Source organism: Rana temporaria (genome assembly GCF_905171775.1).
Source record: "Rana temporaria chromosome 5 unlocalized genomic scaffold, aRanTem1.1 chr5w, whole genome shotgun sequence".
Lineage (NCBI taxonomy): Eukaryota > Metazoa > Chordata > Amphibia > Anura > Ranidae > Rana > Rana temporaria.
The window spans coordinates 84366-103510 of record NW_024404464.1 but is presented as its reverse complement, the minus strand read 5'-3'; the positions used below and the strand labels follow the sequence as shown (position 1 = coordinate 103510).

The following is a 19145-nucleotide window of genomic DNA, read 5'->3' as shown; positions in this document are numbered from 1 at the left end:
TAGGCTGTACGGGGCCCCGTGATTTCTAACAGCAGCCCTGTGTGCATTGGGGGGGGGGGGGGGGGGGGGGGGGGCTGGTTAACCCCTTAACGCCCGCCGCACGACTATTTACGTCCACAGAATGGCACGGACAGGCAGATGGGCGTATATATACGTCCTTGCCTTCTAGCGGGTGGGGGGTCCGATCGGGACCCCCTCCGCTGCGTGCGGCGGGCGGATCCCCTCGGGGAGCGATCTGGGACGACGGCGCGGCTATTTGTTTATAGCCTCTCCGTCGCGATCGCTCCCCGGAGCTGAAGAACGGGGATAGCTGTGTGTAAACACACCTTCCCCGTGCTTCACTATGGCGCTGCATCGATCGAGTAATCCCTTATATAGAGAGACTCGATCGATGACGTCAGTCCTACAGCCACACCCCCCTACAGTTGTAAACACACACTAGGTGAACACTAACTCCTACAGCGCCCCCTGTGGCTAGCTCCCAAACTGCAACTGTCATTTTCACAATAAACAATGCAATTTAACTAGGGCTGTGACTGATTAAAATTTTTGTGTTCGATTAATCGTTTTTTTTTTTAATCGATTAATCGACTAATTTCGATTAATTAACGCACATACAGATACAACTACTTTTAGCTGATCTCCTTGCATTGCAACTCTGCATTAGCCACTGGTAAATGTGGTGGGGGCAGTATGGGGGCAGATGTGTATATTCTTGCAGTATGGGGGCAGATGTGTACATTACAGCATGGGGGCAGATGTGTACATTACAGCATGGGGGCAGATGTGTACATTACAGCATGGGGGCAGATGTGTATATTACAGCATGGGGGCAGATGTGTATATTACAGCATGGGGGCAGATGTGTATATTACAGCATGGGGGCAGATGTGTATATTACAGCATGGGGTCAGATGTGTACATTACAGCATGGGGACAGATGTGTATATTAAAGCATGGGGGCAGATGCTGTAATGTACACATGGGGGCAGATGTGTATATTCTTGCAGTATGGGGGCAGATGTGTACATTACAGCATGGGGGCAGATGTGTACATTACAGCATGGGGGCAGATGTGTACATTACAGCATGGGGGCAGATGTGTACATTACAGCATGGGGGCAGATGTGTATATTACAGCATGGGGGCAGATGTGTATATTACAGCATGGGGTCAGATGTGTACATTACAGCATGGGGACAGATGTGTATATTAAAGCATGGGGGCAGATGCTGTAATGTACACATGGGGGCAGATGTGTATATTCTTGCAGCATGGGGGCAGATGTGTACATTACAGCATGGGGGCAGATGTGTACATTACAGCATGGGGGCAGATGTGTACATTACAGCATGGGGGCAGATGTGTACATTACAGCATGGGGGCAGATGTGTACATTACAGCATGGGGGCAGATGTGTACATTACAGCATCTGTCCCCATACTCCATGAATATATACATCTGCCCCATAATGTTACCACACACAGATGGTTGTCCTTTCTTACCTGACTATCAGGCAGGCAGACCCGTCTGAAGAGTAGCTGATGGACACACGTGCGTAAGGGAAGAAGATACAAGCAGGCGGGCAGGTGATGATGATGTCAGCGCGCCGCGGCTCCGGAGCTAGGCCGAAGCCGCGGCCTTTCCTATGGGCGAGACCGCGGAGCTCACTCCGCGGATCGTCATCGATCAAAATAATTTTAATCGACCAAAGAAATTAACGATTAATCGACCAATTAATCGTTAATTTCCGCAGCCCTAGTTTTAAGTAATTTTCTAGCAAAAAAAAAAAATGTTTTAGTCTTGTAAATCCCGAATCTGAAAAACAGGCTCGGGGCTTAAGTGGTTAAATGCATTTTTTGCTGTGAAAATGATCCCAAAAATGTGTCAAAATTGTCCGAAGTGTCCGCCATAATGTCGCAGTCACGGAAAAAATCGCTGATCGCCGCCATTAGTAGTAAAAAAAAAAAATTAATAAAAATGCAATAGAACTATCCCCTATTTTGTAAACGCTATAAATTTTGCGCAAACCAATCGCTAAACGCTTATTACAACTTTCCAAAAGTAGGTAGAAGAATACGTATCGGCCTAAACTGAGGGAAATTTTTTTTTTTTTATATATATATGTTTTTGGGGGATATTTATTATAGCAAAAAGTAAAAAATATTGCATTTTTTTCAAAATTGTCGCTCTATTTTTGTTTATAGCGCAAAAAATAAAAACCGCAGAGGTGATCAAATACCACCAAAAGAAAGCTCTATTTGTGGGGGAAAAAGGACGCCAATTTTGTTTGGGAGCCACGCAGCACGACCGCGCAATTGTCTGTTAAAGCGACGCAGTGCCGAATCGCAAAACCTGGCCTGGGCATTTAGCTGCAAAATGGTCCGGGGCTTAAGTGGTTAAGTAACCATTGTGTGATGTTGTGGGTGGAGTTGGGTCATTGTTCATTTGGTTACTGCAGGATCCTAAATTGTATATAAGAGCCTGTATTCCTCAATAAAGGGTCAGACGTGCTTGAACCTCATACAGAGCTGTCTCTTGTATTATTCTTATGGGTCCCATTCACCTGATTGTGGAGTGTCGGTAGCTGCCTTGTGTCCGGGAATGGAATATCCTAAACGGCGCTAACCCCTGTCCCATTTGGGGTGCCGTTACATTCCCTAGGAGGAGAACGTCGTCAATATACCTCCCCCAGAAGACCAATTCTGGCCTCTGAGAGGAATAAATGACGTCCTCCTCCCACTTGGCCATAAAAAGATTGGCCTTACTGGGGGAAAATTTCGCCCCCATGGCTACCCCCCTCGATCCTGCCGATAAAAAGAGCCTCCGAACCAAAAGTAATTGTGGGACATTCCAAAAGTGAGCGATTATAACACAAAATATACCCAATGTGTGGATATAGAGACATCCCTTGCCCTTGACGGATATTTATCATTTATTTTATTTCTGTTGCACCTTAGTTTATTATAGTTATTAATTTGATTGTATTTAGTGGTTTAGGATGTGTTCATTTACATCTCTATACGTCATCTCTGGCTGTTTGGAACACATCCAGCTAATTTCCGGGGGCACGGCAATGCCAGTGAAGCCCATGTGGTGGTAAAGCCCATGTATGTGGTGGTAAAGCCCATGTATGTGGTGGTGAAGCCCATGTGGTGGTGGTGAAGCCCATGTGGTGGTGGTGAAGCCCATGTGGTGGTGAAGCCCATGTGGTGGTGAAGCCCATGTGGTGGTGAAGCCCATGTATGTGGTGGTGATGCCCATGTATGTGGTGGTGATGCCCATGTATGTGGTGGTGAAGCCCATGTGGTGGTGGTGAAGCCCATGTGGTGGTGGTGAAGCCCATGTGGTGGTGGTGAAGCCCATGTATGTGGTGGTGAAGCCCATGTGGTGGTGATGCCCATGTGGTGGTGAAGCCCATGTGGTGGTGAAGCCCATGTATGTGGTGGTGAAGCCCATGTGGTGGTGGTGAAGCCCATGTGGTGGTGGTGAAGCCCATGTGGTGGTGAAGCCCATGTGTGTGGTGGTGAAGCCCATGTGGTGGTGAAGCCCATGTATGTGGTGGTGAAGCCCATGTGGTGGTGAAGCCCATGTGGTGGTGAAGCCCATGTATGTGGTGGTGAAGCCCATGTGGTGGTGGTGAAGCCCATGTGGTGGTGGTGAAGCCCATGTATGTGGTGGTGAAGCCCATGTGGTGGTGATGCCCATGTGGTGGTGAAGCCCATGTGGTGGTGAAGCCCATGTGGTGGTGAAGCCCATGTGGTGGTGGTGAAGCCCATGTGGTGGTGAAGCCCATGTATGTGGTGGTGAAGCCCATGTGGTGGTGAAGCCCATGTATGTGGTGGTGAAGCCCATGTGGTGGCGAAGCCCATGTATGTGGTGGTGAAGCCCATGTGGTGGCGAAGCCCATGTATGTGGTGGTGAAGCCCATGTGGTGGTGATGCCCATGTGGTGGTGAAGCCCCCAGCCAGCTGTGTGTACATAACAGCATGTGTGCGTCCTCTCCGCTACACCTCTGAAGATGGCCGATAGGCTGAAATGCATAAGGTGACGCAGTGAGGACGTTCATTCTGATTCGCACATCTTGCATTCATGTGATGTTGGCGAGTTCCTCCGTTTTAATCAAATTGGAGATTTATTTTTCCGGGCTTCGCTATGTCCGTCCTCGTCTTCCTTTCATGGCGATTATCGCTTTCACCGATATTGTTTATTGGCGATCGATTGGAAAGTGCAGAGGACCCTTCACCTTGTGAGCTCCCAGCTTTCATTCTGATGAGGTTCTCTGCCTAAATGTTTTGGATGTGCCAGATCTACCCTCTGCCCGTCTCTCACCCGTTTCTGGTAAGAAGATATTTGTCAGCCCGGTGGTGTTTATTATACACTGAAGTTGGCGAGAAGCTCTTCTTCATTCCTTTGTGCCCCCCCGTACCCAACATCTCTTCACCGATCTCCTCCCTCCAGCACTGCTTAGGACTCTATATATTATATATACGGGTATATACCTCAAGTGTATTGTATACGGCTTTCATTCTATATTCACCATACATCTAAGCGTGGATATCAGAGAGCAGCAATACACCCGGGTATATACCCCAAGAGCAGCAATACACCCGGGTATATACCCCAAGAGAAACAATACACCCAGGTACTGGTCCACACTCCTGAGACTTGGTGCCATCTTGGTACACCCAGGTACTGGTCCATGTGCCAGCTCTAAGTATATACCCAGGTATATTGCTTCTCATGGCGTATATACTTAGAGAGTAGCACTACACCCGGGTATATACCCCAAGAGAGGGACTATATCTGGATATATACTCCGAGAGAGCAGCGATATTATCCAGGGATTGCTGAGAGTTGCAGTACCTCATATGGTAGGTAGGGGGAGACAGACTCCACCACTCACCGGTTGCTTGAGCTCCGTGTTGGTGGACTTGTCCTCCTCTTCGTCCTGCAGCTCGCTCTCCCGGGTCCTCCTCTGCTGCCACATCATGGCCTCCTTCTGGTGCTCCCGCCGGTACAGATTGGTGCGTTCCGTGACGCTTACCCTGCGTACCACCTTCCTGAGGACACACAACACCGACCAATCATCTTCAGGACCATCCCCCCCAACTGTATGCATTACCCCAGAAACAAGGATCCCACCCCCCATGAGATGTGAGGGTCTCCCCCCCCCCAGAAATAAGGATCCCAACCCCCATGAGATGTGAGGGTCTCCCCCCCAGAAATAAGGATCCCAACCCCCATGAGATGTGAGGTTCTCCTCCCCCCCCAGAAACAAGGATCCCACCCCCCCATGAGATGTGAGGGTCCCCCCCTCCCCCCCCAGAAATAAGGATCCAAACCCCCATGAGATGTGAGGGTCTCCCCCCCAGAAATAAGGATCCCAACCCCCATGAGATGTGAGGTTCTCCTCCCCCCCCCAGAAACAAGGATCCCACCCCCCCATGAGATGTGAGGGTCTCCCCCTCCCCCCCCAGAAATAAGGATCCCAACCCCCATGAGATGTGAGGGTCTCACCCCCAGAAATAAGGATCCCAACCCCCATGAGATGTGAGGTTCTCCCCCCCAGAAATAAGGATCCCAACCCCCATGAGATGTGAGGGTCTCACCCCCAGAAATAAGGATCCCAACCCCCATGAGATGTGAGGGTCTCACCCCCAGAAATAAGGATCCCAACCCCCATGAGATGCGAGGTTCTCCCCCCCAGAAATAAGGATCCCAACCCCCATGAGATGTGAGGGTCTCACCCCCAGAAATAAGGATCCCAACCCCCATGAGATGTGAGGGTCTCCCCCCCAGAAATAAGGATCCCAACTCCTCCAGAAATAATTTTCTCCCCTCTCCCTAAAAATAAGGACCACAACCCCCCATGAAATTAGGTTCTCCCCCCAGAAATAAGGATCCCAACTACCCATGAAATAAGGTCCCCCCCCCCCCAGAAGTAATCCCTACTCCTATGAAATGAGGTTCTCCCTCCCCTCCCAAAAAAGGGATCCCTACTCCTATGAAATGAGGTTCTCCCCCAAAAAAGGGATCCCTACTCCTATGAAATGAGGTTCTCCCCCAAAAAAGGGATCCCTACTCCTATGAAATGAGGTTCTTTCCCCTCCCCCCAGAAATAAGGATCCCAGAGGTTCTCCCCCAAAAAAGGGATCCCTACTCCTATGAAATGAGGTTCTCCCCTCCCCTCTCAAAAAAGGGATCCCAACTCCTATGAAATGAGGTTCTTTCCCCTCCCCCAGAAATAAGGAGCCCCACCCCATGAAATGAGGTTCTCCCCTCTTAAGCCAACTACCAGAAATAAACCCCCACCCCCCAGAAATAAGGATCCCCCTCTTTCCTTAGTATTAGAATTGCCGGCTTCAAAGCACCCAATCACACGCTGGTTGCGATGGCTCCCGATCCTCATATTAAGGGGTGGGGAGGGGGATGGGGGTGGGGGTATTCACACACCACACCAGGGGAGCCCCTTTTACAATGTGGGTCATTTCTGCTCCTGACAGGAGGACACGATGAAGTGAGCCCGCCCACCATTATATTGGAGAACGTTTATCGGCCCCGTGTGCCCCTCTGAAACTAAAACTCTAAATCCGCCATCATTTCCCTCACCAATGAGAGTCTCTTATTGGGCACAGATGTGGTAGTGGGCGGGGCTTAGCCCCCGATAATAAAGTAGAACTAGTTTCAGAGGGGCACACAGAAGGTGGATCCTCCGAGGATAGAACTCATCTGTCCGGTTCATGGGGACCTCTTATTGAGGTGAAGGACTTCCGGATTCTGGGGGAAATGATGCTGAGCGCTCCCTCCAGTAAAGGGCCCCCCCTTTCGGAGTTCAGAGGTCATGTGATCACATTCCTAGGAGGGCAGCACTGGAGGGAGCGGCGTTTTCCCCGGGATGAAGAGATCTCTTTTCCTCCAACATATCTCCCGCTCACTTACCCCCGGCTGCCCGCACTGGAAGTTCTCCTCTGGAGGGCGCTCTTGTGCTTGTCTTGGGATTTCTTGATGGCGTCATGTTTGTGTTTCAGCGCCATCAGTTTGTTCCGAACGTCCTCATCACCGCACACGTCTGAGGAAAGAAGAGCATTGGTTGGGTGTCAGGATCAGGATGGGAGGGGGTCTGATGAATTCAGAGATGGGTGGAGGTGATCAATGTGGGCGGAGTACCAGAGAAGGGAATTATGGGGGATGGGTATTACCAGTGAATCTACTCCGGAGGTATGGAGGAGAGCGACACGGAGATCACCAGCTCAATAATTATGTTGGGGGACCTGAATGGGGGGGTCAGATCACAATTTCCACACTCCAACCCTCCAGATGGAGGTCATAGACAGCCAGCATCTGACCTCTGGGGGGGGGGGGGTAATATATGGGCCCCCCTGAACTCTCTCCCCTCCCTGAGACCCCCAAACTCCAGCTCACCGACGTCCCCCCCAAATTTCAGCTCACCAATGCCCCCGAGCCCCAAATTATAGGTCACCAACATCCCCCATAGAGAGCCCCAAAATCCAGCTCACCGACGCCCCCGAGCCCCAAAATCCAGCTCACCAACGTCCTCCAAGCCCCAAAATCCAGCTCACCAACGTCCTCCGAGCCCCAAAATCCAGCTCACCAACGACCTCCGAGTCCCAAAATCCAGCTCACCAACGACCTCCGAGTCCCAAAATCCAGCTCACCAACGACCTCCGAGTCCCAAAATCCAGCTCACCAACGTCCTCCGAGCCCCAAAATCCAGCTCACCAACGTCCTCCGTGCCTCAAAATCCAGCTCACCAACGTTCTCCGAGCCCCAAAATCCAGCTCACCAACGTCCTCCGAGCCCCAAAATCCAGCTCACGAACGTCCTCCGAGCCCCAAAATCCAGCTCACCAACGACCTCCGAGCCCCAAAATCCAGCTCACCGACGCCCCCCGAGCCCCAAAATCCAGCTCACCAACGTCCTCCGAGCCCCAAAATCCAGCTCACCAACGCCCCCGAGGCCCAAAATCCAGCTCACCAACGCCCCCCGAGGCCCAAAATCCAGCTCACCAACGTCCTCCGAGCCCCAAAATCCAGCTCATCAATATGCCCCATAGAGAGCCCCAAAATCCAGCTCACCAACGCCCCCCGAGGCCCAAAATCCAGCTCACCAACGCCCCCCGAGGCCCAAAATCCAGCTCACCAACGTCCTCCGAGCCCCAAAATCCAGCTCATCAATATGCCCCATAGAGAGCCCCAAAATCCAGCTCACCAACGACCTCCGAGCCCCAAAATCCAGCTCACCAACGACCTCCGAGTCCCCAAATCCAGCTCACCAACGACCTCCGAGTCCCAAAATCCAGCTCATCAATATGCCCCATAGAGAGCCCCAAAATCCAGCTCACCAACGACCTCCGAGCCCCAAAATCCAGCTCACCAACGTCCTCCGAGCCCCAAAATCCAGCTCACCAACGACCTCCGAGACCCAAAATCCAGCTCACCAACGTCCTCCGAGCCCCAAAATCCAGCTCACCAACGTCCTCCGAGCCCCAAAATCCAGCTCACCAACGTCCTCCGAGCCCCAAAATCCAGCTCATCAATATGCCCCATAGAGAGCCCCAAAATCCAGCTCACCAACGTCCTCCGAGCCCCAAAATCCAGCTCACCAACATCCCCATAGAGAGCCCCAAAATCCAGCTCACCAACGTCCTCCGAACCCCAAAATCCAGCTCACCAACGTCCTCCGAGCCCCAAAATCCAGCTCACCAACATCCTCCGAGCCCCAAAATCCAGCTCACCAACATCCCCATAGAGAGCCCCAAAATCCAGCTCACCAACATCCTCCGAGCCCCAAAATCCAGCTCATCAATATGCCCCATAGAGAGCCCCAAAATCCAGCTCACCGACGTCCTCCGAGCCCCAAAATCCAGCTCATCAATATGCCCCCCCCCCCCCCCAAAACTTACTCCAGGTCACAATTTCCACCCGAAAGTTCCAAATTACAGCTCACCGCCCCCCCCCCCCCCCCGAGCCCCAAATTTCAGGTCACCCACATCCCACAAAAGCCCCAAATTCCAGGTCCCGGATGCCCCATGGAGACCAATCCTATACCTGAAGCCACCAATAGGCAATGCCGGGGAAGCCCAGACCACAGATCCCACATACGGCCCTCAGGGGTCCCGGAAGATTCTTCATGTCATTTGTTATCACCGGTTTCTGTTTTCTGATGTTTTGGCTCCATGAATGGGGCAATCCCTGGAAATTGCTGAACTCTGGGTAATTCCATCTTTCAGCCGGCCCTCTGTACCCCCGGGACACCATCTTTGCCGGAGAGGGGCTTCAAGGGCTATGGACAGGTCCCAGCACATGGAATGTGGGGGGATCTGCTGGAACTGGAGGTGAACTTCCAAGATCTACCCTCAGATAAGAACTGGTACCAGGCAGATCGGTGAAGAGCGCCCCCTCTGGTACAGACGGATGATGGCACATATTTGTGGCCGGCTATGGTCTCTCCAGTAAAGTGAAGGTCCCTGCTACACACAGCTCTAGGAAGAGGGACACGGTGTGAAGCCCAGCATGTTCGATATACATGGTCCCACCCAGAACCCCATCCTGCGGAAAGGCAGACTTCATCTCCCCAATGTGTTCCATTGCCACGCCCAGAATTCCTCACTGCATAGGACTGCATTGTGTGTAATGGTCTGGGGGAAGGGACACCAGTCTGCAGACGTACATTTGGGACAGTTAACCCTTCATACGCACCTAGTGGCGTCTCATCCAGCAAGGACTTTGCGTTCAGGTCGGCGCCGTGAGCGACCAGCAGCTCCACCAGCGGGATCTGGAAGACAAGATTGGCACATACACAGAACGCTGCAGACAGACGTACATATCGAGTGGGAGAGATAAGAGGGTCCCTCCCCCGTAATTCTCACCTGTCCCCAGCAGGCGGCGGCGTGGAGCGGCTCCCACCCATCGCAGTCCCTGGCGTTCAGTGCGGCTTTGTGATCCAGGAGCAGCTCGGCAGCTTCCAAGTAACCGTTGGCGGCCGCGATGTGCAACTGAGGAGACAAAAGGAACCCGTTCAGGACAGTCTGCAGACCCACAGCGACCAATCACATCACACCTTTCACCATTATGGAATTGCAAGGACAGTTCAACGCAGCTGCCGATTGGTTGCCGAGGGTTGGGATCCAATGATTGGTGATTAAACCCCAGGTGGTCCATTTAGATCTCACACATTGAACCCCGCCGGCTGATCTAGAGAATCTTCCCTGCCAGCTTCCGGATTCTGACCGCCGCAGCGCCTGGGATGTGGAGGGCGAGGGAGTGGAGAGATGAATGGGACGGGTGAAGATGGAGACCACTTTCATATAAATAGAATGTTCTGGGCCTTGTCTGGTCTATAAATGGGGTGTCCTGGGCCCATCTGGTCTATAAATGGGGTGTCCTGGGCCCATCTGGTCTATAAATGGGGTGTCCTGGGCCTTGTCTGGTCTATAACTGGGGTGTCCTGGGCCCATCTGGTCTATAAATGGGGTGTCCTGGGCCCATCTGGTCTATAAATGGGGTGTCCTGGGCCCATCTGGTCTATAAATGGGGTGTCCTGGGCCCATCTGGTCTATAACTGGGGTGTCCTGGGCCTTGTCTGGTCTATAAATGGGGTGTCCTGGGCCCACCTGGTCTATAAATGGGGTGTCCTGGGCCTTGTCTGGTCTATAAATGGGGTGTCCTGGGCCCACCTGGTCTATAAATGGGGTGTCCTGGGCCCATCTGGTCTATAAATGGGGTGTCCTGGGCCCATCTGGTCTATAAATGGGGTGTCCTGGGCCTTGTCTTGTTTATAAATAGGATATTCTGGGTTTTGTTTATAAATGTGACGTTCTGGGCCCAATCTGTCCTGTAACTGGGGTGTTCTGGGTCTGGTCTGATCTATAAATTGGGGGGGATCTGGGCCCGTTCTGGTCTATAAATTGGGGGGGTTCTGGACCCAGTCGGTCCTATAACTGGGGTGTTCTGGGTCTGGTCTGATCTATAAATTGGGGGGGATCTGGGCCCGTTCTGGTCTATAAATGGGGTGTTCTGGGTCTGTATGTAAGAAGGAAGTGTTGGTTACAATGTTTCCTGATAAGATAAGAAGGAAGTGGTGGTTACAATGTTTCCTGATAAGAACTTGGCAGACTGTCCAGATAGACGGCTGAGAGATCAGATAAAGTCTCTCCACTTGTTCTATGAAAGGATCGGCAAACTCTGCATTGGAGATCGCCAGGGGAGAGGAATCGAGATCACGATTTTATAATGATTAATTGTGCGGCTCTACACAATTAATAGACCGGACCCAGAATGCCCCATTTATAGACCAGAACGGACCCAGAACCGGACCGGACCCAGAACGCCCCATTTATAGACCAGAACGGACCTAGAACCCCCCCCCCAATTTATAGACCGGACCCAGAACCCGCCCAATTTATAGACCAGACTGGACCGGACCCAGAACGCCCCATTTATAGACCAGAACGGACTGGACCCAGAACCCCCCCCAATTTATAGACCAGACCGGACCCAGAACCCCCCCCCCCCCCCAATTTATAGACCAGACCGGACCCAGAACCCCCCCCAATTTATAGACCAGACTGAACCGGACCCAGAACGCCCCATTTATAGACCAGAATGGACTGGACCCAGAACCCCCCCCCAATTTATAGACCAGACCGGACCCAGAACGCCCCATTTATAGACCAGAACGGACCGGACCCAGAACCCCCAATTTATAGACCAGACCGGACCCAGAACCCCCCCAATTTATAGACCGGACCGGACCTAGAACCCCCCAATTTATAGACCGGACCGGACCCAGAACGCCCCATTTATAGACCAGAACGGACCCAGAACGCCAACCAATTTAAAGACCAGAGAGGCCCAGAACCCCCCCAATTTATAGACCGGACCGGACCCAGAACGCCCCATTTATAGACCGGACCTAGAACCCCCCCCAATTTATAGACCGGACCGGACCCAGAACGCCCCATTTATAGACCAGAACGGACCCAGAACGCCAACCAATTTAAAGACCAGAGGCCCAGAACCCCCCCAATTTATAGACCGGACCGGACCCAGAACGCCAACCAATTTAAAGACCAGAGAGGCCCAGAACCCCCCCAATTTATAGACCGGACCGGACCCAGAACGCCCCATTTATAGACCGGACCTAGAACCCCCCCCAATTTATAGACCGGACCGGACCCAGAACGCCCCATTTATAGACCAGAACGGACCCAGAACGCCGACCAATTTAAAGACCAGACAGGCCCAGAACCTCCCCAATTTATAGACCAGAACGGGCCCAGATCACCCTATTTATAGATCAGACCCAGAACACCCCAGTTACAGGACAGACTGGGCCCAGAACGTCACATTTATAAACAAGACCCAGAACACCCCATTTATAGACCACACCGGGCCCAGAACACCCCATTTATAGACCGCACCGGGCCCAGAACACCCCATTTATAGTTCGCACCGGGCCAAGAACACCCCATTTATAGACCGCACCGGGCCCAGAACACCCCATTTATAGACCGCACCGGGCCCAGAACACCCCATTTATAGACCGCACCGGGCCAAGAACACCCCATTTATAGACCGCACCGGGCCCAGAACACCCCATTTATAGACCGCACCCAGAACACCCCATTTATAGACCGCACCGGGCCCAGAACACCCCATTTATAGTTCGCACCGGGCCAAGAACACCCCATTTATAGACCGCACCGGGCCCAGAACACCCCATTTATAGACCGCACCGGGCCCAGAACACCCCATTTATAGACCGCACCGGGCCCAGAACACCCCATTTATAGACCGCACCGGGCCCAGAACACCCCATTTATAGACCGCACCGGGCCAAGAACACCCCATTTATAGACCGCACCGGGCCCAGAACACCCCATTTATAGACCGCACCCAGAACACCCCATTTATAGACCGCACCGGGCCCAGAACACCCCATTTATAGTTCGCACCGGGCCAAGAACACCCCATTTATAGACCGCACCGGGCCCAGAACACCCCATTTATAGACCGCACCGGGCCCAGAACACCCCATTTATAGTTCGCACCGGGCCAAGAACACCCCATTTATAGACCGCACCGGGCCCAGAACACCCCATTTATAGACCGCACCGGGCCCAGAACACCCCATTTATAGACCGCACCGGGCCCAGAACACCCCATTTATAGACCGCACCGGGCCCAGAACACCCCATTTATAGACCGCACCGGGCCCAGAACACCCCATTTATAGACCGCACCGGGCCCAGAACACCCCATTTATAGACCGCACCGGGCCCAGAACACCCCATTTATAGACCGCACCGGGCCCAGAACACCCCATTTATAGACCGCACCGGGCCCAGAACACCCCCATTTATAGACCGCACCGGGCCCAGAACACCCCATTTATAGACCGCACCGGGCCCAGAACACCCCATTTATAGACCGCACCGGGCCCAGAACACCCCATTTATAGACCGCACCGGGCCAAGAACACCCCATTTATAGACCGCACCCAGAACACCCCATTTATAGACCGCACCGGGCCCAGAACACCCCATTTATAGACCGCACCGGGCCCAGAACACCCCATTTATAGACCGCACCGGGCCCAGAACACCCCATTTATAGACCGCACCGGGCCCAGAACACCCCATTTATAGACCGCACCGGGCCCAGAACACCCCATTTATAGACCGCACCGGGCCCAGAACACCCCCCATTTATAGACCGCACCGGGCCCAGAACACCCCATTTATAGACCGCACCCAGAACACCCCATTTATAGACCGCACCGGGCCCAGAACACCCCATTTATAGACCGCACCGGGCCCAGAACACCCCATTTATAGACCGCACCGGGCCCAGAACACCCCATTTATAGACCGCACCGGGCCCAGAACACCCCATTTATAGACCGCACCCAGAACACCCCATTTATAGACCGCACCGGGCCCAGAACACCCCATTTATAGACCGCACCGGGCCCAGAACACCCCATTTATAGACCGCACCGGGCCCAGAACACCCCATTTATAGACCGCACCGGGCCCAGAACACCCCATTTATAGACCGCACCCAGAACACCCCATTTATAGACCGCACCGGGCCCAGAACACCCCATTTATAGACCGCACCGGGCCCAGAACACCCCATTTATAGACCGCACCGGGCCCAGAACACCCCATTTATAGACCGCACCGGGCCCAGGACACCCCATTTATAGACCGCACCGGGCCCAGGACACCCCATTTAGCGCTTCATTTATTGGGGCCCCCAGTCATGCATTTTCTGGGTATTATACGTCTTCTGGGTAATGAGATGAGACGTCTCCGGCGCGGTGAGGGAGTCACATGACACCACAGACACGAGAAGATTCAATTATTCATGGAGGAGGGGGGAGGGGGAGACTCTGGAGGAAAACACCACTTCACACCGACCCGGTGATCCCATTCTATACAAAGTATAGGGACCTCACCAGGACCATCAGCGGTCCCTACATGACCAGAGACGGGGTCCCATTCTGTGTATTGGGGTCCATATAACCGATTTGGGGTTCTGACACTTTAGTTGCCCCCCCTGCAGGATATTTATGTCATATGGACACATTTCTGAGGCCGTGTCTGCCCCGCCCCTGTAACTGATTGGATAGGTCCGGTGCCCTCCGAGGGGTCCACAACCCCCCCCCCCAGAACTGTGCGTGATGCAGGTGGAAGGCGGAGCCTAACCAATTACAGGGTGTCAGTGCTTTTCCCAATACAAATCACAGGTTCAGAAACGAAACCCCGCCCACAGACAGAACGATGGCCCCTGCTATTGGTCAGAACAGAACCCTGTGTACATGTAGAAGCTTCAAGTACAGATACGGACATCGGGGCGTGGCATCACACAGGACACAAGATACGGACATCGGGGCGTGGCATCACACAGGACACAAGATACGGACAGCGGGGCGTGGCATCACACAGGACACAAGATACGGACATCGGGGCGTGGCATCACACAGGTCACAAGATACGGACAGCGGGGCGTGGCATCACACAGGACACAAGATACGGACAGCGGGGCGTGGCATCACACAGGACACAAGATACGGACAGCGGGGCGTGGCATCACACAGGACACAAGATACGGACATCGGGGCGTGGCATCACACATGACACAAGATACAGACAGCGGGGCGCGGCATCACACAGGTCACAAGATACGGACAGCGGGGGCGTGGCATCACACAGGTCACAAGATACGGAAAGCGGGGCGTGGCATCACACAGGACACAAGATACGGACAGCTGGCGTGGCATCACACAGGACACAAGATATGGACATCGGGGGGCGTGGCATCACACAGGACACAAGATACGGAGCGGGGCGTGGCATCACACAGGACACAAGATATGGACATCAGGGGCGTGGCATCACACATGACACAAGATACAGACAGCGGGGCGCGGCATCACACAGGTCACAAGATACGGACAGGGGGGCGTAGCATCGCACAGGACACAAGATACGGACAGCGGGGCGTGGCATCACACAGGACACAAGATACAGACAGCGGGGCGCGGCATCACACATGACACAAGATACAGACAGCGGGGCGCGGCATCACACAGGTCACAAGATACGGACAGCGGGGGCGTGGCATCACACAGGTCACAAGATACGGAAAGCGGGGCGTGGCATCACACAGGTCACAAGATATGGACAGCGGGGCGTGGCATAACACAGGACACAAGATATGGACAGAGGGGCGTGGCATCACACAGGTCACAAGATACGGACAGAGGGGCGTGGCATCACACAGGACACAAGATACGGAAATCGGGGGCGTGGCATCACACAGGACACACGATACGGAGCGGGGCGTGGCATCACACAGGTCACAAGATACAGACAGCGGGGCGTGGCATCACACAGGACACAAGATACGGAGCGGGGCGTGGCATCACACAGGTCACAAGATACGGACAGCAGGGGCGTGGCATCACACAGCCACAAGATACAGACAGCGGGCGCGTGGCATCACACAGGCCACAAGATACAGACAGCGGGGGCGTGGCATCACACAGAATGCGATATGGACATCGGGGGGCGTGGCATCACACAGGACACAAGATATGGACAGCGGGGCGTGGCATCACACAGGACACAAGATATGGTCATCAGGGCGTGGCATCACACAGGACACAAGATATGGTCATCAGGGGCGTGGCATCACAGAGGACACAAGATACGGACAGCGGGGGGCGTGGCATCACACAGGTCACAAGATACGGAAAGCGGGGCGTGGCATCACACAGGACACAAGATACGGACAGCTGGCGTGGCATCACACAGGACACAAGATATGGACATCGGGGGGCGTGGCATCACACAGGACACAAGATACGGAGCGGGGCGTGGCATCACACAGGACACAAGATATGGACATCAGGGGCGTGGCATCACACATGACACAAGATACAGACAGCGGGGCGCGGCATCACACAGGTCACAAGATACGGACAGGGGGGCGTAGCATCGCACAGGACACAAGATACGGACAGCGGGGCGTGGCATCACACAGGACACAAGATACAGACAGCGGGGCGCGGCATCACACATGACACAAGATACAGACAGCGGGGCGCGGCATCACACAGGTCACAAGATACGGACAGCGGGGGCGTGGCATCACACAGGTCACAAGATACGGAAAGCGGGGCGTGGCATCACACAGGTCACAAGATATGGACAGCGGGGCGTGGCATAACACAGGACACAAGATATGGACAGAGGGGCGTGGCATCACACAGGTCACAAGATACGGACAGAGGGGCGTGGCATCACACAGGACACAAGATACGGAAATCGGGGGCGTGGCATCACACAGGACACACGATACGGAGCGGGGCGTGGCATCACACAGGTCACAAGATACAGACAGCGGGGCGTGGCATCACACAGGACACAAGATACGGAGCGGGGCGTGGCATCACACAGGTCACAAGATACGGACAGCAGGGGCGTGGCATCACACAGCCACAAGATACAGACAGCGGGCGCGTGGCATCACACAGGCCACAAGATACAGACAGCGGGGGCGTGGCATCACACAGAATGCGATATGGACATCGGGGGGCGTGGCATCACACAGGACACAAGATATGGACAGCGGGGCGTGGCATCACACAGGACACAAGATATGGTCATCAGGGCGTGGCATCACACAGGACACAAGATACGGACATCGGGGCGTGGCATCACACAGGTCACAAGATACGGACAGCGGGGCGTGGCATCACACAGGACACAAGATACGGACAGCGGGGCGTGGCATCACAGAGGACACAAGATACGGACAGCGGGGGGCGTGGCATCACACAGGTCACAAGATACGGACAGCGGGCGTGGCATTACACAGGACACAAGATACGGACAGCGGGGGGCGTGGCATCACACAGGTCACAAGATACGGACAGCGGGGCGTGGCATCACACAGGACACAAGATACGGAAAGCGGGGGGCGTGGCATCACACAGGTCACAAGATACGGACAGCGGGCGTGGCATTACACAGGACACAAGATACGGACAGCGGGGCGTGGCATCACACAGGTCACAAGATACGGACAGCGGGGCGTGGCATCACACAGGACACAAGATACGGACAGCGGGGCGTGGCATCACACAGGACACAAGATACGGACAGCGGGGCGTGGCATCACACAAGATACGGACAGCGGGGCATGGCATCAAACAAGATACGGACAGCGGGGCATGGCATCAAACAGGCCACAAGATACGGACAGTGGGGCGTGGCATCACACAGGACACAAGATACGGACAGCGGGGGCGTGGCATCACACAAGATACGGACAGCGGGGCATGGCATCAAACAGGCCACAAGATACGGACAGCTGGCGTGGCATCACACAGGACACAAGATACGGACAGTGGGGCGTGGCATCACACAGGACACAAGATACGGACAGCTGGCGTGGCATCACACAGGACACAAGATACGGACATCAGGGGCGTGGCATCACACATGCCACAAGATATGGTCATCAGGGGCGTGGCATCACACAGGACACAAGATACGGACAGCGGGGGCGTGGCATCACACAAGATACGGACAGCGGGGCATGGCATCAAACAGGCCACAAGATATGGACAGCTGGCGTGGCATCACACAGGACACAAGATGCGGGGGCGTGGCATCACACAGGACACAAGATACGGACAGGGGGGGCGTGGCATCACACAAGATACGGACAGCGGGGCATGGCATCAAACAGGCCACAAGATACGGACAGCTGGCGTGGCATCACACAGGACACAAGATACGGACAGTGGGGCGTGGCATCACACAGGACACAAGATACGGACATCAGGGGCGTGGCATCACACATGCCACAAGATATGGTCATCAGGGGCGTGGCATCACACAGGACACAAGATACGGACAGCGGGGGCGTGGCATCACACAAGATACGGACAGCGGGGCATGGCATCAAACAGGCCACAAGATACGGACAGCTGGCGTGGCATCACACAGGACACAAGATGCGGACAGGGGGGGCGTGGCATCACACAAGATACGGACAGCGGGGGCGTGGCATCACAGAACATTTTAATGTCACCTGTCCCAATATGACCATCTGCACTAAAACAGTCTGGATGGTGATTGGCGGATGGGAATTCCGGACGATCTCCACCACTCACCAAACTGGTGCCGGACTCATCCTGAGCGTTGACCTCTGACCCCGACTCCACCAGCTGCTGAATATCGGCCACCATTTTTCTCTCTGTGGCCGCCCGCGACTCCTCGATCCTCTCCTGAGTGATTCCTGGAGAAAAGCAACCAGAGGTGGTGAGAATGTGGGAGCAGACGGAGGACAGTGGGAGAGAGGGCGGGCCGTGGGAGGACAGTGGGAGAGAGGGCGGGCCGTGGGAGGGCGGAGGGGTAGTCTGAAGGACGGAGGTCTATGGAGGACTGAGGGAGGATAAAAGGTCTATGGAGGTATGGAGGTCTATAGGAGGATGGTGGGGAGGTATGGAGGTCTATAGGAGGATGGTGGGGAGGTATGGAGGTCTATAGGAGGACGGTGGGGAGGTATGGAGGTCTATAGGAGGACGGTGGGGAGGTATGG

The 19145-nt window shown here is 54.1% G+C and overlaps 1 protein-coding gene across 1 annotated transcript in view; it reads right to left on the bottom strand.

Annotated features, from left to right (window-relative positions):
* The window catches only part of LOC120921855 (protein phosphatase 1 regulatory subunit 16A-like), a 58771-nt gene that overhangs the window by 7044 nt on the left and 32582 nt on the right, over positions 1 to 19145 (bottom strand). The window contains 5 exon segments of the mRNA XM_040334338.1: positions 4907 to 5063; positions 6943 to 7072; positions 9723 to 9798; positions 9893 to 10018; positions 18718 to 18978. Coding sequence (XP_040190272.1) covers positions 4907 to 5063; positions 6943 to 7072; positions 9723 to 9798; positions 9893 to 10018; positions 18718 to 18978 — 750 coding nt within the window.